The sequence below is a fragment of the Danio rerio genome, chromosome 9 (genome assembly GCF_049306965.1).
Source record: "Danio rerio strain Tuebingen ecotype United States chromosome 9, GRCz12tu, whole genome shotgun sequence".
Classification (NCBI taxonomy): Eukaryota; Metazoa; Chordata; class Actinopteri; order Cypriniformes; family Danionidae; genus Danio; species Danio rerio.
In genome coordinates, this window is record NC_133184.1 from 50,124,690 (window position 1) to 50,148,594 (window position 23,905).

The 23,905-nt window shown below is 36.9% G+C and overlaps 2 protein-coding genes and 1 long non-coding RNA gene across 6 annotated transcripts in view; 1 reads left to right on the forward strand and 2 right to left on the reverse strand.

Annotated features, from left to right (window-relative positions):
* klhl41a (kelch-like family member 41a) lies at positions 1 to 14,164 on the reverse strand. Its single transcript, NM_001423827.1, has 6 exons — positions 12,991 to 14,164; positions 9,063 to 9,220; positions 8,868 to 8,975; positions 6,696 to 6,881; positions 5,574 to 5,720; positions 1 to 3,141 (listed from the first exon to the last, which is right to left on the reverse strand). Exons 1-6 carry the CDS (start codon positions 14,077 to 14,079, stop codon positions 3,030 to 3,032), a joined length of 1,800 nt encoding a protein of 599 aa, NP_001410756.1. The 5' UTR covers positions 14,080 to 14,164; the 3' UTR covers positions 1 to 3,029.
* The window catches only part of LOC141376216 (uncharacterized), a 25,960-nt gene continuing 12,696 nt past the window's right edge, over positions 10,642 to 23,905 (forward strand). The window contains exon 1 of the long non-coding RNA XR_012385649.1: positions 10,642 to 10,968. This is a non-coding gene — a long non-coding RNA (uncharacterized lncRNA). The remainder of the gene's footprint in view (positions 10,969 to 23,905) is intronic.
* Positions 16,751 to 23,905, reverse strand: part of bbs5 (Bardet-Biedl syndrome 5) — a 13,523-nt gene continuing 6,368 nt past the window's right edge. For 2 of the 4 annotated variants that reach the window (XM_073911759.1, XM_073911761.1), the window contains exons 6-11: positions 22,192 to 22,327; positions 21,986 to 22,081; positions 21,830 to 21,892; positions 19,638 to 19,772; positions 18,881 to 18,964; positions 16,751 to 17,167 (exon numbers count right to left, since the gene is read on the reverse strand). In XM_073911759.1, coding sequence (XP_073767860.1) covers positions 17,066 to 17,167; positions 18,881 to 18,964; positions 19,638 to 19,772; positions 21,830 to 21,892; positions 21,986 to 22,081; positions 22,192 to 22,327 — 616 coding nt within the window. In that variant the 3' untranslated portion in view covers positions 16,751 to 17,065. 4 annotated transcript variants of the gene reach the window in all.

Sequence of the window (23,905 nt, forward strand, 5' to 3'; positions counted from 1 at the left end):
CCACCTCAGCTGACTTCTCTCGATGTGGAGGAGCAGCGGCTCTACTCCGAGCTCCTCCCGGGTGTCAGAGCTCTTCACCCTATTCATAAGGGTGCGCCCTGCCACCCTGTGAAGGAAACTCATTTTGGCCGCTTGTATCTGAGATCTTGTCCTTTCAGTCATGACCCAAAGCTCTGTAGATTCAAAGATCCAAAGGACGGTAGATTGACCGCATTACTGATGCAGCTGCACCGATCGGCCTGTCAATCTCACTTTCCATCTTTCCCTTACTCATGAACAAAACCCCAGGATACTTGAACTCCTCCACCTGGGGTAAGGACTTTCCTCCAACCTGGAGGTGGCAAAGCACCTTTTTCTGGTGGAGCACCATGGCCTCAGACTTGGAGGTGCTGATTCTTATCCCAGCCGCATCACACTCGGCAGCAAACTGCTCCAATGCATGCTTCAAGCTCCATGTCCGATAAAGCCAACAGAACAACATCATCAGCTAGGTGAAAGTTACTTTACATTTTAATTGAAGCTTTCAAAACCTTTTTCAATAACGTCCATAACAAGACTGGGAATGTGCATATAATAACAAACGGGTTCAGATTGATTTCATGTTTACAACACAAGTCAAAATTATTCGCCATCCTGTAAATAATTTTTTCAAATATTTCCCAAATGCTGTTTAACAGAGCAAAGGGATTTTTCACAGTATTTCGTCTAATTTTTTTTTTCTGGAGAAAGCCTTGTTTGTTTTATTTCAGCTAGAATAGAAGCAGGTTTTCATGTTTTTAAAACCATTTTAAGGTCAAAATTATTAGCCCCATTCAGCAATATTTATTTCTAGGGATGTAACAATATTGTAAATACCGTCATACCGCAATAGTAATTTTTTTCAATATTACCGTAGGCGCATGACTCAATAAAACTATATTGCTGAGAAAAGTTTGCTTAGGCGAATGAAGCGAACGGAAGGTAGCGGGAACTACAATTCCCATCAGCCTAGGCGTGGCCATCATCCTTTGCGGTCTGTTGTCACTACAGATCCAGTAATGCGGAAATGGAGTGCGCTGCTAGTAGCGGGGGAGAAAAAGAGCTGGAAATGATCGAACCTAAAGCGGGTTTTAAATCGGATGTGTGGAAGCATTTCGGTTTCTTTCTAAAAAGATACGAAAAAGGAGAAAAGGTGACAGACAAAGAAAAAAACAGTATGCAGGCACTGCCAGACTGGTGAAATATAAGTCGGGGAATACGACTAAAACAGTCATGGGGACTGCAGAACACAGCACACTTGTTAGATTGATGCAGACATTGACTTGTACCGCAAAGAAACCTCTATCTCACTCATGGCTTGTCCTCTCAAGTGGTGTAAAGACAAAGCACAATGTTACCCACTGCTGTCAACCTTGGCTAAATCAAATCTCTCTGTCCCAGAAACCTCAGTCCCAAATGAGAGGGTTTATTTCTGTTGCAGGGGACATGCCCAGAGATCCCAGCTTTTACCAGATTATAGTTATATGATAATTTTCCTTAAAAAACCCATCTCTATCTAAGCGAGTGAGTGATTAAATGTTGAATGTGATGAGTTTTCAACAATACTAAATTGAAACTTTATTTTTTTATATGGTTTAATAGTTTTTTGTTACTAAAATTGAAAAATTGAAGTTCCTGTTTCGAAACTTACAGATAGATGGCTAATTTGTATGTCATTGATATGTTCAGTGCTAAGGTAAATAAACACTTTTAGCACTTTTTTCGAATCTTTTCAGTAGTTTTTTTTTTTTTCCTGTAAATTATTCAATAAATACAGAACCGTGCCATTCATACCGAGGTATTATGGTACCGTGAAATTCTGATACCGTTACATCCCTATTTATTTCTGATTGTCCACAGAAAAAACCACTGTTCTACATTGACTTGCCTAAAACCCAAACTGACTCTATGCACGAACTCTGCTGACGTTTTTGCGATAGAATCTCAGTCAGTCTCTTTACTTTCACATAGCGCGTTCCACAGTGACATCTAATAGCAGCAAAACCTAAACGCATCAGAGCACGGCAAAGAAGGAAGATTTATACTTCTGGCACATCATTATTGTTCATTTCCAGAACCCACAGCAGTTGATTGATGCACCAGATCGGGCTGACAATCTCCATGAAGAGGTGGAGTGACTGAAACTGCTTCAATGCTGCTTTTGGGGATGTTATAAGGTTCTAAAGGTACAAATGAAAAATAATATGAGAGCCATAAGTTCACTGTTTTATTTATGTTAAATTAATAATAATGTAAAAGGCAAACTTGAAAATATTTTACGCAAAGTAATTTAATTTTTAATATAGAGTATATGCTGATGTCACTTCCGGGAAGGAAGAAGTTGTGTCATGAAGATGGAAGCAAGACAGTTTTTTGACCGTGTATTATAGTTCAGTTAAGTTGTTATTAAACATGTCCGAAATGACATCACTGGACTGTCTTATGTTACCCGCGTTCAAATCCTGCTAATTCAAAGAGAGAAACACAACAAGAAGAGACAGATTGATGGCACATACAAATAATGTACTAGAAGTAACACGCTGTAATTGTATGTTGTGTTAAATATTATTAAATGTTTAGCCATACTATATTGAATATTGTAGTATTTACAACTTTCTGTTAATGATGAATGCAGGAGAGATGGTGCATAGAGTCCATTAACCTAGTTAAATAGTGATATAATGCCTTCTCCTTGGTTTACAGTTACTAACCAGCCTAATTAACCTAGTTAAGCCTTTAAAAGTCACTTTAAGCTGTATAGAAGTGTCTTGGAAAATATCTAGTCAAATATTATTTACTGTCATCATGGCAAAGATAAAATAAATCAGTTATTACAAATGAGTTATTAAAACTATTATGTTTAGAAATGTTCTGAATAAATATTTCTGTCAAGCAGAAATTGGGGGAAATGATAATAATTCAGGAGGGCTAATAACTCTGACTTTGTCAGTTTAAAAACATTATTATTCTAGTAGCTTGTGTCCAACATCTGATTGTAAATACTGTAGAATTTAGAGTTTGGGCATCTTTGCTACATTCAGTCTCATAGAAACGCAGGAGGCACCAGAAGCGTATCTCATCTCTCCGATCATTCCAGACCACTGCTTCTTGTCCTCCTCATATCTGCAGAAAAAAAGAGATGCTTTCAGATTTAGTCCCATTTACTGTACATGTAAAACATTTACACCACAGTTCAATCTTTTGGGGTGATATTTATTCAGCATTTCATTCTCACCAAGGCAAACATACAGTAAAAACTGTTATTGTAAAATGTTATTACAATTGAATAGAACTTCATTGTGTGTGTAGGTAAATATTTGTTTATTATTTATTTTTCTATTGTTATATTAGGATACATTCAAAAAAAGGATTATTGCTGCTTGTTGAAACTACTTATTTAAAATGAGCTGAAACAACACAATTCTTGAGTTTTTCTGCGACAATGTAATTGTTTTATGTTAATGCTAATAGTTAACTCGATTGATTTATGTTGGGACAACATAAATGAATTGTGTGGAACCCTGCATTTTTTACAGTGTAATATAACAGTTATATATTTATATTTATTCATTATAAAGTAATTTATTCCTTTTAAAGTTGTGTTTTTGTCATAATTATTACTCTACAGAATATTATTAATTAACATTTATAATAACAAAAAAACTAAAAAGTCATAAAACAGTGAAACATTTTGATGTACGAAGCAAACACTTTTGGGCCAGACGGAATCTGCGGACATTTTTTGCTATTTCTGCGGAGAATTTTGATAAAAATCTGCAGATTTCTGCTGAATTATTTTGGGAGTATCATAACTACGATTTAAATATGTGAAATAAACAATATCTTTTTAACTTTTATTCATTGTTCAAAATGCAAATCCAATCAGATCCACTTTATTTGGTAAAAAAAGCAAGTCTCTCATATAATAGATCTACTAAAGACTGAAAATATTACTGTACAAACTGCATTGTACATAAATCAGATGAACATTTTCATATTTGTCACCGACTCGGTCCCAGTCATTCCCCTCTCTGGCCAGCAGAGGCTGCCATCCCCAGACTTCTAAGCATTACATCATCCACCTAAACTGATTGTGCACACACCTGAACTGAATCCCGTTAACGACCCACGCTCCCTATATAAGCCACACTCAAACACCAGTTCATTGTGAATTCTTGTTCAGCCACGGTCAACATTTCTGAGCGTTATTCCCTGCCTGATCTTCTGTGCATTACCCCGGACTGTTTCTGACTCTGAGTTGCCTTCTGCCTGCCCTCGACCCGGACTCTGAACCACGCTGCCTGCCCTCGACCCACGCTTGTTATAAGGACTCTGAACCACGCCGCCTGCCACTGATCTATGCCTGGTAAATCACCCTGTGTCTGTCAGCCGACAGCCCCACGATCTATATTGAATGCTGTTGATGTGAGTTCGCACTTTAGTGCGTGTTGTATGTTTGTGATTGAACGGTGTCTATTAAATACTGCAAAATGGATCCCTCCTTGTCAGTCTCCTCGTTACAATATTAGTCAATAATATTAATGTAACTAATTTAAAAACTGAAATATTGATTTACACACATTTACTCGAGTAAATAAATAAAAACAATGAATGGGCTAAAAATCTGTGCAATTCTGCACGCGCTTGGGCCTACATATAAGTAATAATATTGACTCAGGATGTAAATTTTGACTTAAGGTCATGAATGTCATAATTTTGGCCTGTCTTATAAATATGACTATGAATATGTCATAATAGTGACTTTTTGTCTCATGAATAAGACTTTAAAAAAAGTCTTAATTTTAATTTTGAAGTCATAAATATGAGTCAAGTATTTCATGTTTGGGTCGTATTTTTTTTTTCACTATTTTGTTCTCATCAATTCAAAAATACAGAAAAACTGTTATTGTGAAATGTTGTTACAATTGTATATAACTGCTTTATGTGTGCCGATTAAACATTTGTTTAATACATTTATCATTTCTACTGTTATATTTGTGGGCGTCATGGTGGCATAGCACGATCACCTCACAGCAAGAAAGTCGCTGGTTTGAGTCCCGGCTGGGTCAGTTGGCATTTCTGTGTGGAGTTTGCATGTTCTCACCATGTTGGCGTGGGTTTCCTCCGGGTGCTCCGGTTTCCCCCACAGTCCAAAGACATGAGGTGTAGGTAAATCGGGTAAGCTAAACTGTCCGCAGTGTATGTGTGTGAATGAGTGTGTAAGGATGTGTTCCAGTGATGGGTTGCAGCTGGAAGGGCATTTGCTGCATAAAACATGTGCTGGATAAGCTGGCGGTTTATTTCACTGTGGTGACCCCTAATTAATATTAATTTCTTCTTATTATCAATTTATTAAAATCTAAATTTCTGGAATAAAGGCAAAATATATAGATTTAAATGACACAGTCGGCATGACTCATAACTTGAGATGAGATGCTTATAATTATGAATAAAGAATATAAAGTGTTTGAAATGAGCTTTAGTTTTAGCATTTTAAGTGTCCTTAATGTCGTCAATTCAATGCATCCTTATTGCTTATGCTGTAGAAGACTTACTGCCAGATGTCTGTGATTTCTGACGGCACACACTGTTTGTCTTCGTTCTCCTTTATCGTGAATCCAGCGACCGCATAAAGCACACCGTCAACACTGAGCACATTCACAGAGCTTCTCTCCTGCGCAAACTCTGCGAAAACCTCCCATCTGTGGGCGAAAACAATTTAGGATATACACTGAGTAGGAGGACTTATTTCTGTCTGTATGATAATTCAAATGGTGGTTTAACCTAGGGCTTAGTGGCCACATACGTGGACAGGACATTTTAAGTGGCTATTTAAAATACTTTGAATGTCTCATATTTTGTTACAGACATACAGTGTCATCCTGCAACTGTTTTGCAGCATATGAAATGTTCCAAACACTATTTTTAACTGTCCAAAATGGGAAAAAATGTTGTTTTTACTCTCTGATAGTCAAAGCAAGTAAAAAAAAAAAATGTATATGTTGTATTTGCATTAAAACCAGTCAGGAAAAAGTGTAACTTTCCATTCTTCACTAATTCAGAAGATCTAACTCAGAAGATAATTCAGAACTTCTCTAAATGTATTTAATACTTTGCATTAAAGGTTTTTTTTAGTGGTGGCAGCTTAAAGCCGTCTCTCATATGGCACATGCATTGCTCAGGTGTGAGTTTTTCAACAGAGTGTGAACATCTTGATGGTTCTGTGGGTCTCGTCTGTCAAATCTGATCTTTATTTTGTATTTTTCTATTAGATTCAAGTCAGCTGATTGGCCGGGCCATTCTACAGCTTGATTTTTCTTTCTCTGAAAGCATTTGAGAGTTTCCTTGGCTTTGGATCATTGTCAAGTAAGGGCCGAGGGTTGCTGAAAATCTACTGAGAGATTTCAGCTGCTGTCTGGGCTTTTCATGCTTTTCTACATCTTCCTTTCTTCATGTGTTCAGTACTATTTCCCTGTGTCATTTAATTTCATTATACTTAACTTCATTGCTAAATGAATTAGTTTTGTTTTCTTTGCATCATTCGGTGAACGATTTAAGTCAACAGCACCTTTAGAAATATGTTTTCTGGAAAAATAGTGACGTGTTCAATACTTATTTTCCTCACTGTTTCTTATATTTTTGAATAATGGTTGAAACGTAGTGATCCATATACGTACTTGTTTGTGCCAAAGTCATACGCTTCACAAGAGGATAAAAGGCCATCTTCATTGACTCCTCCAACCACAACGATCTTTCCTTTATGAACAGTTGCACCAAACATGGATCTGGGGGTCTTCATGGCTGCCAGCTCTTTCCATTCAGACTTCTTGTGGTTGTACGCGAACATCTTGTTGATGGTTTTACTATTCCACAAACAAAAACAAACAAAGAAAGGGTTAGTTCACGCAAAAATACAAATTTTACTCACTTCTGTTACATGTCCATGTATTCATTATTTATTTATTTCTGTTACTTTATCGCCCTCTAGTGTTTTGTTGCTGTTTGTGTTTTGATTTTAAGTTGATTCCTCCGCACCTGCAGACCATTGACCATCAGTGATTTAGGAGCTCGTGTTGCAGCGTTTCAGTGACAGGGATTTGAGCGGCCGCCCAGACGTGGAGCTGTGCTCCTTTTGTGTTCAGCCGTCATTTATTGTGTTTTCTCCTCCCGCTTTGTTTACAATTTGGTATTCAGTACATAAAACCCCTAGATCGATCCGTTTGTGTTTTTCCCCTTCATTTGAGGTTTTGACTGCGGTCATAACAGCTTCTAAAATAAGAAGCTTCTAACAATAGACGTAGATATAACTGAGGGCGCCGGTGGTGAGGGTAAGTTCAGGGACGCTGCTCACTCTGTTCTGCCACCCTACACGCGGATACATCTGAGGGCGCGGGTGGTGAGGGTAGTGTCGGGGATGCTGCTCTCTCTGTTCTGCCGCCCTACACGCAGATACAACTGAGGGCGCGGGTGGTGCGGGTAGTGTCGGGGACGCAGCTCTCTCTATTCTGCCGCAATAGACGTAGATATAACTGAGGGTGCGGGTGGTGAGGGTAGTTTCGGGGATGCTGCTCTCTGTTCTGCCGCCCTACACGCAGATACAACTGAGGGCGCGGGTGGTGAGGGTAGTGTCGGGGACGCAGCTCTCTCTATTCTGCCGCAATAGACGTAGATATAACTGAGGGCGCGGGTGGTGAGGGTAGTGTCGGGGACGCAGCTCTCTCTATTCTGCCGCAATAGACGTAGATATAACTGAGGGCGCGGGTGGTGAGGGTAGGGTCGGGGATTCAGCTCTCTCCATACTGCCGCAATAGACGTAGATATAACTGAGGGCGCGGGTGGTGAGGGTAGTGTCGGGGACGCAGCTCTCTCTATACTGCCGCAATAGACGTAGATATAACTGAGGGCGCGGGTGGTGAGGGTAGGGTCGGGGATTCAGCTCTCTCCATACTGCTGCAATAGACGTAGATATAACTAAGGGCGCGGGTGGTGAGGGTAGTGTCGGGGACGCAGCTCTCTCTATTCTGCGCCCTTGACGCGGATACAACTGAGGGCGCAGGTGGCGAGGGTAGTTTTGGGGACGCCGCCCTCGCTATTCTGCCGCCCTAATAGGGCGCCTAGGTCGCCTCAATGGACGCGCCGGCCCGTAGATTAGTTGGACCGTAGATTGACCGGTAAATCGAACGCTTTGCTTTTCGGCTCAGCTCCTTCTTTAACTAAATGGATCAGTACATAGACCACATTACTGCTGCCACAGCACCAGTCCACCCGTCAACCTCACGATCCATCCTTCCCTCACTCATGAACAAAACCTCAAGATACTAAAACTCCTCGACCAGGGGTAAGGACTTTCCTCCAATCTGGAGATGGCAAGCCACCTTTTTCCGATGGAGCACCATGGCCTCGGAGGTTCTTATTCTCATCCCAGCCGTGTCACACTCGGCAGCAAACCGCCCCAGTGCATGCGGAAGGCCCATGTTCGATGAAACCAAAATAACAACATCATCTGTGAATAAACGAGATGAAATCCTGTCGTTTTAGACCAGACCCCCTCCAGCCCAAGGCTGCGCCTTAAATTCTGTCCAAAAAACTATGAACAGAAGTCCAACATGAACTAGGTACAAGTCTGACTTATTGCCGGCAATGCGAACCAGACTCCTACTCTTATCTTCTTTTAATAAAACTCAAACTGATTCGGAACAAGTGAAAGCTCACTAAATGATGACAGATTAACCAATTTTGGGTGAACAAGTCCTTGAAGACATTATCTAAGACTTTAATCTTAAACTGAAAGTCATTAAGGAGGCTTCTAAGACTGTAGTAAGGCCCATGGAAACTCAAAGTCGACTTACTTTTCATCTGTCTTTCCTCCTATGCAATAAACAAGTCCATTTTGTGAGATCACACTGTGACCGTGAATTCTTAAGGGAAGCTTTTTGGTCTCCAGCCACTTCATCTTACTGCCAAGAACAGCAAAAAATAAATATATTAAAAATTAGATCATTATTTGGCATATGCATGTGTCAGAAAATGTGGTAGAAACTTACTCGACATCATAACACAGCACTGAATCCAGAGACTCGTTGGACTGCAGATCTTTTCCAGCGACAGCAAACAAGAGATTTTCAAACTCCCCCATGGCGAAAAGACACCTGGGCGATGGCATCGGAGGCAGAGCAATCCAGTTTGGAGAATGGGGGTCCATCTGAAGACAACAGATGCTTTCAATTAAATACAAATGTACATGATGTGCTTGTAATGGAGAGTTCATAAGAAAGTGTCTTGTGCAAATGGAGAGGAAAGTGTGTCTTCTACAGGTGGTTTGTCAAGTCCACTCATCTATGTGAGGCAAGTGTAGAAATTAACAATGTTTTCCCAGGAATATGGAGAGTTTATAAGGTGTCTGGTGCATATGGAGAGGAAAGTGTGTCTTCTACAGGTGGTTTGTCAAGCCCACTCATCTATGTGAAGCACATTTAGAAATTAACAAGGTTTCCTAGATATATAGAGTGTTTATAAGGTGTCTGGTGCATATGGAGAGGAAAATGCATCGTCTACAGGTGGTTTGTTAATCCCACTCATCTACGTGAAGCACATGTAGAAATTTACTATGTTTACCTAGAAATATGGAGTGTTTATAAGGTGTCTTGTGCATATTGAGAGGAAAGCGTGTGTCCTACAGGTGGTTTGTTAAGCCCACTCACCTAAATTAATAAGAATGTGTAGAAATTAACAATGTTTTCCCAGAAATATGGAGTGTTTATAAGCTGTCTTTTGCATCTGGTGTCTCCAACGGGTGGTTTGTTAAGCCCACTCATCTATGTGAAGCACATCTAGAAATTAAAAATGTTTTCCCAGAAATATGGAGTGTTTATAAGAAAGTGTCTGGTGCATATGAAGAGGAAAGTGGTCTGCTACAGGTGGTTTGACTTTATTTTAGTCTTTTGTGAACTGATAAACTGTAATAAATTATTTTAGGTTTTACTAAAGTAAATTGTGGTGTAGTAAATATTAATATGCCAAATAGTTTTAAAAAACTATATTAAGTATTCGAAAATGTATTATAGTTTTATTATAGTATACTATAGTTGTTATAGACCACGGGTGGCCAACCCTGTTCCTGGAGAGCCACCTTCCTGACTTCAGTTGCTACCCATATCAAACACACCTGAACCAATTAATTAGGACCTGAACACCACGTGATGATTACAGACAGGTGTGTTTGATATGGGTTGCAACTGAAATCTGCAGGAAGGTGGCTTTGCAGGAACAGGGTTGGCCACCACTGTTATAGACTATTACTGCAATAGACTAATTCAAGTACTTTAATATGGTTTAAAAGTACTATAGCTATTTAATACTAGTCTATAGTATTTTTAATCTGGGAATATAAATATAATAGGAAAAAAAAACATAAAACTAATAAAAATACTAAAAATATAATTACTAAAACTTTACAAAAAACTGAAATACATATATTTATATACAAAAAATTGTAATGGATTAAAATTCTTGATTGCAAATTATGATGTGAAATATTAGGATATATGTAAAATAATCTGACTTTTTGGTGATTATATTAATAAGACTGAATGCTTATGGTTGCCTGAAAATATAGCCTTAATTGATTTTGATACCAGGTGGAGTTAATTATATCAAGGATTACAGGGTGCTTTCAAAGAGGAGAAAATATGAGTTTTAGTGCAGAGTGAGTATAATTAGGTCTATATTCTTTAATCAATTTAAGAAAATGAGGACTGAGGCGTAATACAAGCTCCAAATCGTACTCTACCATAACGTTAGCATGACAAAATTACCATAATAGCACATTGGCTGTTATAGGCTACTTTGACAGCTTCAGCCTCGATCTACTTCAGGATATTATTATTTAGCTTTACAAGGCAAAGCAAAGTCATATAGCCTACCGGTTGTAGGAAGCTGGAAAGACCTGTGGTGAGTAAATGTTTTTTAAATTCTGATTGAAACAAACCTGTTCACGCATCGAACAATACATGAAAGACAACTTCAGATTTATGATGCGCGCGCTGCCATTTTGTCCTGTGTGGTGTTCGCGCCATTAATTATGTTTGGCTAACATGTTTTTTTAATCGTTCAAAATCTGGAAAGTCTACCTTACTATTGTAGACGCGTATTGACTTCCTACGAAATTGGTTATTAAAACTTTATTATCAACTGTTTTGTGTAAACAGCTCATTATGGTGGGTGAAAAGTAATAAAAATTTCGAATAATGTCTATGTTTGGTAACGTTAACCCTTTACAATAAGATTCCATTAATGTGTACTAACATGAACAAGCAAGTTTTCATCTTTGTTAGGGCTGTACATTAACTAAGCACAAATTTGGATTGCATTCATTAGTAAATGTTAAACTATGATTACTATTATATACTTTACAAGTATTGTTCAATCTTAGTTCAGGATAGATAAACTATGAAACCTTCTGTAAAGTGTGACCAGTAGCCTACTTTTAATAAGGTCTTTTGATGCGGAAAACATGAAATCTAATTTACCTCGGTCTATTTGAAGCCTTTTTTGTTTAGTTTCTAGTCCAAATATCTAAAAACTCTTAAATCTAGAAGCATTTTTTAGACATGTCTCATTGCTGAGTAACTTTCCATCTTTCACTAATTCAGAAGATCTCCAAAGTGGGGGAAATAAGAATTGTTTATTTCTATACACAGTTTACTTCTTGGGAATAATATTTCTAAAGGAGCTGTTAACACGTCTCATTTTAAGAAATAGTGTGTAAAAATGAAGTGAGTTTTTCCTTATAGGAAGCAAAATAATCTGTCAATGAGGTAATAACAAAAAAAAAAAAAAAAAAAATCTTTGCTTACCCCATTGGCAAATAATTTAGCTTGTTTTAAGGAAAAACTCACTTCATTTTTACTTAATATTTCTGATCATTAGACAATATTCTAGAAAATGCTTTTTAATTTAAGAATGACTAGACATTTGGACTAGAAACAAAACAAAAACTCTGTCGCTTCATGATGAAAACAGTCTCTAAACTAGTGGTGTAACGGATGACAAATCTCACGGTTCGGATCACATTAGGGTTTTTTAGTCACAGATTGGACCATTTTTCGGATCAGCCAAAAAGGAGTGGGGACAAATGTAATTTGCTTTCCATTTATATAACAAAAACATTAAAAATATGAAAAATAAAATGAAGGAATAATCAGCTGAACAAAAATAAATTGTAAAATATTCAGTACTGTGAAAAATTCACTGTCACTTCTACTGTTGCTGATAACGCTAAATATAGAAATCTAACATTATAATTTGTACAACTCATATTTTAGTCTCATTTTCAGTTTATTCACTCCTAAAATGTCATGTTTCATTGCTTGATGATCATTATTGAAAATTATTTAGTGGCATATTTTTGATGGCTTTTTGTCGCCACTTGTTTGGTTTAATAATTTTTTTTTTTTTTTTTGCGCATCAAGTTAAATGCATATGACAGTGATTTTAATCTACCATAAACATCAGTGGTTATATCTAAACTATAAACTGTTCTCCCAGTACTTCTGTGTTTTTTGACTTTTTGTAACTTCTTTACTAATTTAAAAAAGACTGAAGAACTGAATCTCTTTCTGGATTTTTGTGTTTATCAAACACAGATTTGAAAGCAGCGATTCAATGGATTAATAAACATATGCAAATCTCCATAATTTATAATTTGTTGCATGGGTGTTGAAATCCCGATCTTTTAATAATTAATCGTGCAGCTTATACTGAATGCACTAATGCAAATAAGTAAGAAAAAAACAAGTCAAGTGCGTTTCGAACTGTGGGTTGTGATCTGTACAAATCATGGATCAGCCATGATCTGTTACACCCCTACTCCAAACAGACAAAAGTAAATTAGATTTCATGTTACAAAACAATCTAAATAAGCCATGGTATAGCCATGAAATATTACCTATATCCACCCTGTATACTATATACCTGATAGAAATAGCACTGCAGCGGCGAATCCTTGTTTTCTTCATCAACAAACAGTCCTCCTGCAACATACAACAGATTCTTTTTTGACGTGATGCTGACGTGGTTTCGAGGAATCTGCTCAGCCATCGCTGCTAGAAAGCATTCGTTCTCGTTGGCGTCGTAGGCCACGGCTGCAGTGTCGTTTATCATCAGGATGAGATCCCTGTTGAACATCCCCAGCCGTTGGCTGTCATTCAGAAAACCAGGCAACTCATTTTCGCCCTCTCCTTCTTTCTCACCCTCCTTTATTTGTGGAAGTTTTCCAGCAAAAGCATCCTTAATGACCTTCAGCTTCTTGATGAGTTCGGGGTCGGCCTTAATAATGTCATCCTTTTCCACTTTCTCCTTCAAGTATTTTTCCGGCAGTAGTCGAAAGCGAATGTGTTCGAAAGCATCGCCCAAAGCCTTCGCCCGGTTTTCTTTGTTTTTTCGCACCCACTTCATCAAGAGCTCAAACACAAGCTCTTCTTTTTCAACATTGAGAGCGTCACACCCAATAATGGCAAAAAACTCAGGAGCGTTAAACTCAAGAAATTCTTCGTCTTTGGATAAAGTCTCAAAATGCTCCGCTATGAAGTCCCTAGCGGACACAGCCAATCTCGGACAATTCAAAACCAGCCCCATCCTGAAGATAGCCAAGCAGTTTCCCAATGAAAGCTTGTTTTGTAGGTAATTGACGCAAACCGTGAACACTGATGGGATCTGAAACTTATTAGCGACCGCAAAGACATCTTGCACATTGTCATCGGTAATATCGATGTCTGCAGAGTAGAGGTAGTTCACTATCATATCCATTATGTTGGGATCCACATTCTCCAACACTACTTCCTTGTTGGCATCTTTCTTCTCTGTGCCGTCTTCAGTAAAGTACAGCTCTCGGAAATACGGACTGCACGCAGCCATGATGAGTCTATGGCAGGGAAGGCTCCGATCTCCAACTTTCAGTATGCAATCCACAAACTTGTTCTCCTTCAGAAGTTCCTTCAAGCCATCCTGAAGCAGGGTGCTCTGAAAAAGCCTCAGGTCCTCTTTGACACTCATTGGTTCCATCTTTAAAATTCGCTTGATGAGGATACGATACTTCCTCTCGTTGTGCCGTCTCAGTTGTAAGAGGCTGAAATAACACAGAGCACCAACACAAGCAATTTAAGCCCCGCTTCTCTAAATATAGAGCCCTCATCTAGTCAGAAAGAATTCGGGCTGAGCAAACGGGAGTCGCGTAAAGCAGCTGTCAAAGACTGAAAAAGACAACTGTGAACCTTGGACACACTCAGAGGTCAGGGGTGTTTAAATGCGAACTATATTATTAAATGACGCGTCAGTAATTCAACAGCTGTGTAAAGAGGTTTAAAATAGTCGGAAAGGTGTATGTCATTAACCTTTTTTAACATGTTCATCATGACTCAGAAACAAGTTGATGTGACTCATTCGTGTTGCACTTGTATCTTTTTGGTTTTTATTTAAATATAGGCTCAATACAGATTAAAGCTTGGATGTCAAATAATTTTTTTAACTTATTGAGAAGTAAAACTGAGGGAATCGTCTTTGGACTATTAGCCGTCTCTGGCAAGCTGAAATAAAAGCTGGACAATCTATCCGATTACATTAAACCATCTATAAGAAATCTAGGTTTCATCCTTGATTCTGCCCTTCTATTTGACAAACAGGTAGTTAAATCTTGTTTTTTCCAGTTGAGATTATTAGCCAAAGTGAAAGGCTTTTTAACTTGTGGAATTCGAGAGATTAACTTGGGCATTAATATCATCACACTTGGACTATTGTAACTCAATTTATATAGGTATTGGCAAATCCTATATAAATCGCCTACTAGTGGTCCAAAATGCAGTCGCTAAGTTTCTTACTGGTACCTGTAAATTTGAACACATTAACCTATCCTATGCTCTCTAAGTGAAGTTTATGTATAAACAAATTTCGAGAGGATCACGTGCTTATGATTGCTAGCGGCTGGATCCGCATTATCCAATTCACTATGCTCCAATCAGATGACTCCTAAACTACTATAAATACCCTGGGTTTCATTCCACTGCTATCTTCGTTTTGAAGAGTCTTCCCTTCCACCCCTACTCCTCCTTCCTAGATGGGTGACACGGTGGCCCAGTGCGTAGCACTGTTGCCTCACAGCAAGAATGTCTCTGGTTCCAGGCTTAACCAAACCAGCAGACATTTCTGTGTGGAGTTTGCACTTTCTCCCCGTGCTCACGTAGGTTCCCCCAGGTTCCCCGGTTTCCTCCCACCGCCTAAAACATGCAATTAAGTTAATTGAATAATCCAAATTGGCACCATAGATATGCTTCTAGTACGTGGTTATCTTCAAGAGCAATCACTTACTGTTCATCAGTTACTACAGCAGGGGAGTTCTTGAGATCTACCTGAGCTCAAACTCCCCTCCCGCCTTGCAACGGGAGGGAGCCCTGGGCTCGAAGATCTCATGAGCTCAGGGCTCTCTCCCGGGACAGCATGCTAAACAAGCTTTCATAATTAATCATCAGCTAAGTGTGAACTCTTGAAACTGGTTGCAGACATGTTTTAGAATAGAGTTAAAATTTTTACTTAATGTTTTTAAGGTATTGAATGGTCAGGCACTGCCTTATCTTTCTAATCTTATTACTGTTAAAATAACTGGCAGATGTTTGAGGTCGTCGAACAAGAGAATGTTAAAAGTCCCCAGATCCAAACTAAAGAAAAAAAGAAGACATTTAGTAGGTCCTAAAATGTGGAATGGGCTCCATATGTCTATTAGATCAACCTCTAATGAATCCTTGTTGTAAGGGAAACTCGAACTACATATCTTAGAAAAAGCTTTTAAATTGTGAGGAAATTGATCTTATTGTGCCTATCTTTGTTTCTGCTCTATGCATTCAATAACATTCATATGTTTTCGTGTTATGTTGTTGTCTATTTTTGATAAGTGATATTCGAATCATACTAAAGTACTTAAATTAGTATGTTACAGTTATTGTAGCTATAGAAATACAAAACTTAAAAAAAAACTTGAATCAATATTGGAGTTACCTTTGCATGCTGGAGAAAGGATGACACAATGTCTGGAGGATTTCTCTTAGACAGGTAATGTTCTGTTTTAAAACTGTTTTAGCTTCAAGCAAAGCTGATGCAACGTTAGATATTGTTGTTACAAATGGGTTATATCTTCACAGAAGTGTTGTTCAGCCTCTAAAATCTTCCAATGAAAGAGTGATAAGACTATTTTCAGTTTCATAAGGGACCTTTTCCAGCATCATTAATGTAGATTTTAATTAGTTTAACAACAAAACACAAGTAAATAGCGCTATTCTGCCTAGTCTTTCCTTATAATGTTAACCATGCAACTAAATATTCACTCGCTGGACAAGCACTAGTCGCTTTTAACACATAACAGGGTTCTTTTGCGGCGCTCGTGTTTAAGGAGGCGTGGCTCTAGACGGAGCAGAGGAGGGACTGTGATTCAGAGATTTATGCTAAGCTGTTAGCATTGTGGAAGATCACCTACTGCACCTTTAAACTAAAGTGTTACCTGCACTTTTTAACCTTCCGTTGACTAAATAATTGAAAAAAAAACTGTGTGTAACTAATCAGATCATTCGTAAAGTAGTTGAGCTCCTCTGATGGATTTTAGACACACTTGACAAAACCCTTGCAAAGAAATGGTAAATGTTGGTTTCATCTACTCATTACTATCCAAAAATCTTAAATGAGTAACGGATTAAAACATTTTGTAATAATTTTATTACTACATAACAACAGCAAAGTCATCATGTAACTTTCACTATATAAGTAATCTTAACAGTTTACAAATAAATCTATTAAATACATACACGTTTCTGCTTGTACATATACATTCATATTCAACTTTTCCCCCCACGATTTCTTCTTAAATTTGGTCCTCATGATTTGTAAACATACATCTTTATCAAAATTAAATTAATATTCTGAAAATAAATACAAAATTCTAATGAAAACTCGATGTTGGATGTAAACAACAATGCAATGCCTCAACACACAACAGTGTTTGAGCATGTCAACCCATGACTTCCCAGAGTCCCTGAAGGGTAAATCCATCTTTCAGTCTCTCTATTGCCAAACCCAGTTCTTCAGAAAACACCGGCTCACGATCATGTTGCTTAAGGAGAGTAAAGAAAAAAGAAATTTAATTTAATAGGAGTGTTTGCTGGACAAACGTTGAGACAAATAATGAGAGATAGAGAAGTAGATGCATGTGTGGGTGAATAGATGGATCGATCGCAACCACAATGGATATGTGGATAGTAGAGGATGGAAAGAAATAAAAAATTCTGGGATGAAACTGAAAATTCTAGATACACTTTGCCAAATACCAAAACCAAATATGCTTTGTAGTATGATTTATTATTTTATTAAATGATATAAAGCAATTCTGTTAAGACTTAAATCTAACTTAACAACATTAAATGATACTGAGAAAAACAAACAAATAACCACATTATATTGACAGTGAACTAATTGACAGTGAACATTGCCATGACAGCACAGTAAAACCTTTTGTGCTGAACACTGACTATTACTGTCTTTATTTCTATTCACATTTTCATTTTTTTAAATCTTTGTTTTTCTCTTTTGGCCGAAGTGACCGAAAACCCAGTACATCCCTAGTGGATAGACAGATATAGTAGATAGATGGATACAGGGATGAATAGATAATTTAATGAATGGATAGCTGGATGGACCGATCACTGTGATGGACGGACAGACAGACAGACAGACAGACAGACAGACAGATAGACAGACAGATAGACAGATAGATAGATAGATAGATAGATAGATAGATAGATAGATAGATAGATAGATAGATAGACAGACAGTCGGATAGATGGATTGATAGATCACTGTGATGGATGGATGGACAGATCACTGTGATCGAAATATAGACAGAGAGACAGATGGATCATTTAAAGGATGGATAGACAGATCACTTGGATGGATGGATCACTGATAGATAGACAAACAGCCATACAGATAGAGGGAGGGATGGTACACTGTGGTAGATAAATGGATGGATTATTTAATGGATAAATAGAAAGTTGGATGGGAATATCACATACTGTAGATAGAAAAAGACAGACAGATGGATCATTTGGATGGATAAAAGATGGATGGACAGATCACTAAGATGACAGACAAACAGGGATGGATCACTGTAATAGATAAATGGATGGATTATTTAACGGATAAATAGAAAGATGGATGGGAATATCACATAACTAGAAAGAGACAGACAGACAGATGGATAACTTGGATGGATAAAAGATGCATGAACAGATCACTGAATTGATACATGGATGGATGGATGGATGGATAGATGGATAACTATGATGGATGGATGGATGGATAGATAGATAGATAGATAGATAGATAGATAGATAGATAGATAGATAGATAGATAGATAGATAGATAGATAGATAGATAGATAGATAGATAGATAGATAGATAGATAGATAGATAGATAGATAGATAGATAGATAGATGATATTTAAATAAGATGGATGGATGGATGGATTTTACCTTGTTTCCATCTGCAAAATAAGCCTTGAGATGAAAAAGACATGAAAGAGCTCATCAGTGATTTCTACATGTAATCAGATCTGTTTAAGTATTAACCAAAAGCACATTCCCACTGTCAGACCCATCCGTGCTCAGTATAAACATGTTTGATACCAGGCAACAAAAGTGCTGGTGGGCCTCTGTGAGTTGTGGCTTAAGCGATCAGTTATTTTCAGCATGCAAGACACACAGAGCACTATGTGTTGAAAGCAGAGCGTCATTATTTCTGAGAGTAGCACATGAGGTAAAACTCACAGTAAAAGCATCCGTGTGCTCATCCGGCTCAATCTCCACGTCATCAGGCGGCTGCTCTACGGTCAGCTCCTCCAGGGGCTGAGGCTGATACAGAATGATTATTTGTATGATTATGTCATTTACAGACATTTTGCCTTTTATTTACAACAAAATAGAAAACCTTGGTTGTATTCAAAATACAAAGCGAGAGTACCCATCGAAGTAAATATAGGAAACGCAGCTTCAAAACTGTATTTACAATATACAGTCAAAGTCAGAATTATAATTTCTGTTTAACGTATGGAAGATTTTTTTCAACACATTTGTAAACATTATCGTTTTAATTACTCATTGCTAATAACGGATTTATTTTTTTATCTTTGCTATGACAGTACATAATATTATACTAGATATTTTTCAAGATGATAGTATTCAGCTTAAAGTGACATTTAAAGGCTTAACTGGGTTAATTTAGCTAGTTAGGTTAATTAGGTAAATTATTGTTAACTGTGGTTTAGTTAGGTTTATTAGGTAAATTATTGTATAACTATATTGTATAAAAATATATAGCTTAAGTTCTTTAATAATATTGACTTGCTTTCATTCTAGCCGAAATAAAACAAATAAGACTTTCCACAGAACAAAAATATTGTAGGAGATACTGTGAAAAATTCCTTGCTCTGATAAACATAATTTGGGAAATTTTTGAAAAAGAAAAAACTATTTACAGGAGGGTTAATAATTTAAACTTCAACTGTATGTCAACAAATGTTTGTACCTTTTCCTCCATCTCATATTCCACACCAAATATAGGGTTTGCGGAGTAAACTTTGTGCAGGGAGTTGATTTCCTTCACTGCATCCTGTAACTTGTCCATTGGATCGATCTTGAATCCCAAAACATACCCTCCTGTCTAAGAGAAAGAGAGTTCATAGTTTATTGCCAAATCAGCTTCGATGAATATTTCATGCATGGCAAAAACGGATAAAATGTAGTTTATAAATATCACTTTTCTGTAAAACATAGGTTTATAACAATAAAAAGACAAACAGGAATAAATAATATATAAAAATCTAAAATAAATTCTGAACAACTTTTGAAAGTATTTACATAGAATAAATAAGAGAGAGAGATTTACATTTTCAAACACTTATTACCAATTTGACAGCACTATTACTGCATTTAAATGAATTAATTTGTGAAAAATACCATAAAATCACATTTTTTATAATTCACTAAATGCTTTGGTTTCAGCTAAAAATCTTCTGTAATTTTCTACTGAGAAAATAGTCACCTACTTATTAATAAATTACAACTTGGTAAATTAACAGAACATGTCATCTTTTCATCTGGACTATCACATCAAAAAGATTATCGCTATTTTCCATTTGAATACATTTACAAATTTATTCATGTAATGACTGACTTTTTATTTATATAGCACAATTAAAAACAACCCAAGTTGACCAGTTTGATTCACAATTACTGAAAATCACAAACAAGGGCCTTATCATACAACTGGCGCAATAAGGCGCAAGACATTTATGGCATGATTTATTGCTATTTTCAGACAAGCGCAACCCTAATTTTCACATTTTGCACCACACTGTTTAAATAACAAATCCATTTGCACTACTTTGTGGACTTAATGGGTGTGCTGGTCTAAAAATTAAGTGTGTTAAGACGCATTGTTGGCGCGTTGCCAATTTGAGGAACTGAAATAGACTGCGCCATTAACCAACTAAAAGCTGGTCTTAAGTCCAGCGCAGAGCATGTTAGTTATGCGCCTATGCAGGTCCAAATGTTTACATATTGCTTAATACACAGGGCGTACAGCAACACACAAATATCTTTACAAATGAAAACAATTAAAGGATTAAAATGTTACAAAAATTATTATTTTCCACATAAATATAAAAACCATTGCCTCATCTCTGGGGGCTTTTTCAATTTTTTCATGACAATTTGTTTTTGTATAATGTTGTTATTATTATTATTATTATTATTATTATTATTATTATTATTATTATTATTATTATTAGCAGTAATATTTATTATATTCATATTTATATTTTTTTTTGATAAAAACAAGTTTAGATTTGTCCACCTGTCGGATTTTGAAGACATCTGCATCACCATATTTTTTTGACCACACTTCGTTATTATTTGTCATTTATTAATTTGCTGGAAATTAGAACTGAATTTAGAAATGGTTTTGAAACAAATCTTTGCGCTTAATAAACAAAATTAAATATGTAGGATAATGGATGTCTTTAATGGAGTGCGTACAAACCATTTCCTCATCCACTAAAGTAAAGGAGTAAAGTAAAGAGAAAGTAAAAAGGCAGAATGGAGGAGGCTCGTTCTTTATCCTCGCACTGCAGATGGTCTGTTTAAATGTTTTCTTGCTAGTGCAGCATTCAGTTTTTCCACTTACAAAGTCCGCCACGTAAATAGCAAATGCGCCATGGCACCACACAACTGACTCTTAAAGTGAATGGGAGATGAGACTCTAATTGGATTAATGCACGTTATGCTCAAAATACACCCATAACGTATTAAGAGAATAATACATCCCTGTTAGACCATGCGGCAAGCGCAGTGCATATTTTTCCATTCTTAAAATAGCAAAAGTGGATTCAGACACACCCTTAATGCTTTCGAGCCATAAGCTTTAGACTTTGCGCCTAGATCGTTAACATAGAGCCCCAAGAGTCAAAGACATAAACAAGTTCAAAAAATTCAAAGAATAAAAAGTGAAAACATTTACCAGCTCAAAAGCCAGTAAAATATGAAATAAAACCTATTCATGTGTTAAAAGCTTTGTCAAACAGGCAGTTTTTAACTTAGATTTAAAAACAGACAGCGATGTTGCCAGTCTAATGTAAAGTGGCAAATCATACCAAAGTTTAGGTGAAGTAATGAAATATGAGGGTCATGAAATGTGATTGATCATAAATCCAAACCTACCTGTTGAGAGCTCTCAATCACAAGAGCAAGTCCAAATTTAGAGTCTCTAATCCTTATCGAGCGCTTTAAACAAATGGGTTGGAAAAAGAAAGCACAGACTTAATGAATACGACTTTTTTATGATAGCTCATTCCTTGTTAACAAATAACCACTCACAATTTGCAGATAGGGAATGCTGACGTTAAAACTCTCGTTCATGTTGGCATGCCACACGATTCTCACATTTGTAATGAAAAACGTCCCAAGATTACCCTGAAAAACAAGACGACGCTTGGCTGTTTAAACCCTCAGCAACAGACTTTTCTCAGCACAATTTATTATAAAACAATAAATGATAATATTGCAAAGCAGCTTGAAATTACCTGATCACTAGACAGGTTCCATACTCCGTTAATCTTGTCATAAACCTGCTCCTGTGGCAGAAGCCTCAGCTGTTTATTCTGAATAAGAGCTCCTCTGAGCTTCAGATCCCGATACATTTTAGAAGTCTCATAAGCCCTGCAAGAATCACAAATAATTAGTCTAGTAACTCTTTTTATATACTTTAATGTATCTGACACAAAATAATCCTACTTTTTCATCTACAGTAACTGAGCAAAATAATTTTATTATAATATAGACAATCCAATCATTTCAACATAATCTTTACTTCTTTCTTGCTATTTCTGTTTTTTTTCTCTTGCATAATCGCCTCTTATTAATGTTTTTTTAATTTTAATAAAAATACTTTTATTGAAAATACTTCATGCAACATTACCCCTTATCCAACATTTCTTTGTACTAATGCTTGCCTATATTTCTGCTTGATAAATGATTTATAAAAAAGTGACCTTCTCTTAAAAAATCTCTTTTTATTATGTAATAGAATAAGTGTCCTAAACCATAGTGTGTTGAAAAGAGTATGCCAAAGGTTCTCGGATGGTTTACTATTTTCTGTTAAACTTCGTAGAAACGTCCGTACTCTAACCCAGGGCTATTCAATTAGATTGTCACGAGGGCCAGTTTATGAAAAGCATCCAAAAAGATGTGCTGGAGAGATATGACTTGCAATATGAGTGATGACACAACATCATGTAAGAGCCCATAAGTTGTATTTGTGTATTTGTGCTCATAAAGACACCCACATTGACTTTTTTTTTAACATTTAAAACGTTAATATATTGTATTTTGAAACAACATAACATCACTGCATTGTACAATGTGGCTTTTTTACAAGCATATCCAAATGTTGTATTTTGAGGCACAAAATCAGTTCATTGCTTAAGTAGGCTTCTTTTACATTCAGACACATTCATATGTTCTGTTTGAAACTGCGTAACAATTAGGGATGTAACGATTATAGATTTTGGTTGTACAATTATAGTCTGAAGAATAATCTTTCACGGTTATTACCATTATTATGCATTTATTAAATTTAAAACACAACTAGTTTAGAAAATCAAAAGAAAACTACTTCTATGTTAAAGTGTTGTTGTTTTGCTGCTCAGTAACTAAATACAGCACAATATTAATAAAAAACAAACAATAGTCCATTTCTGTCTTTGGACTTAAAAATAAATTAAAAAGTGTGAAAACGGCTTGCTGCTAATCCAATGTGTGTGCACATTGGCATAACTTTGTTTAGTTGCAGCAGCTTTTTTTCTGTGCAACAGAAATGCGACGTTGAGAAGCCTTTAATGAATAAAAGCGGGGTTAGTGAAATTGGCTAATCATTGCATCCCTATTAACGATATCAGTGCATTGTACAAAAGGCCTTTTCTACAAACATAATTTGTATATATCTATACAAACATATCCATATTTTCAGCTGCTCGCAGAACTCGCATAATGTCAGGTGACTTGCGCTCTGCGCAGTCTTTAGGTGCGTTCGACTTCATGCGGCGCTGCGCAGATCGATCGAAATCTGTCTTAAAGCGGTGCATTCTGGTTAGAAATCTTGTCCGGATTGATGCTGCGCCGATGCCACGTGACTGTCACATGTGGCATCAAAGTACCGCGACAGCGCTCCGAGATCAGACGGCAAACTTAGACCGTGCAGCATCTGAAGAGCGACTGCAGGAGCTCTGATGACGACAC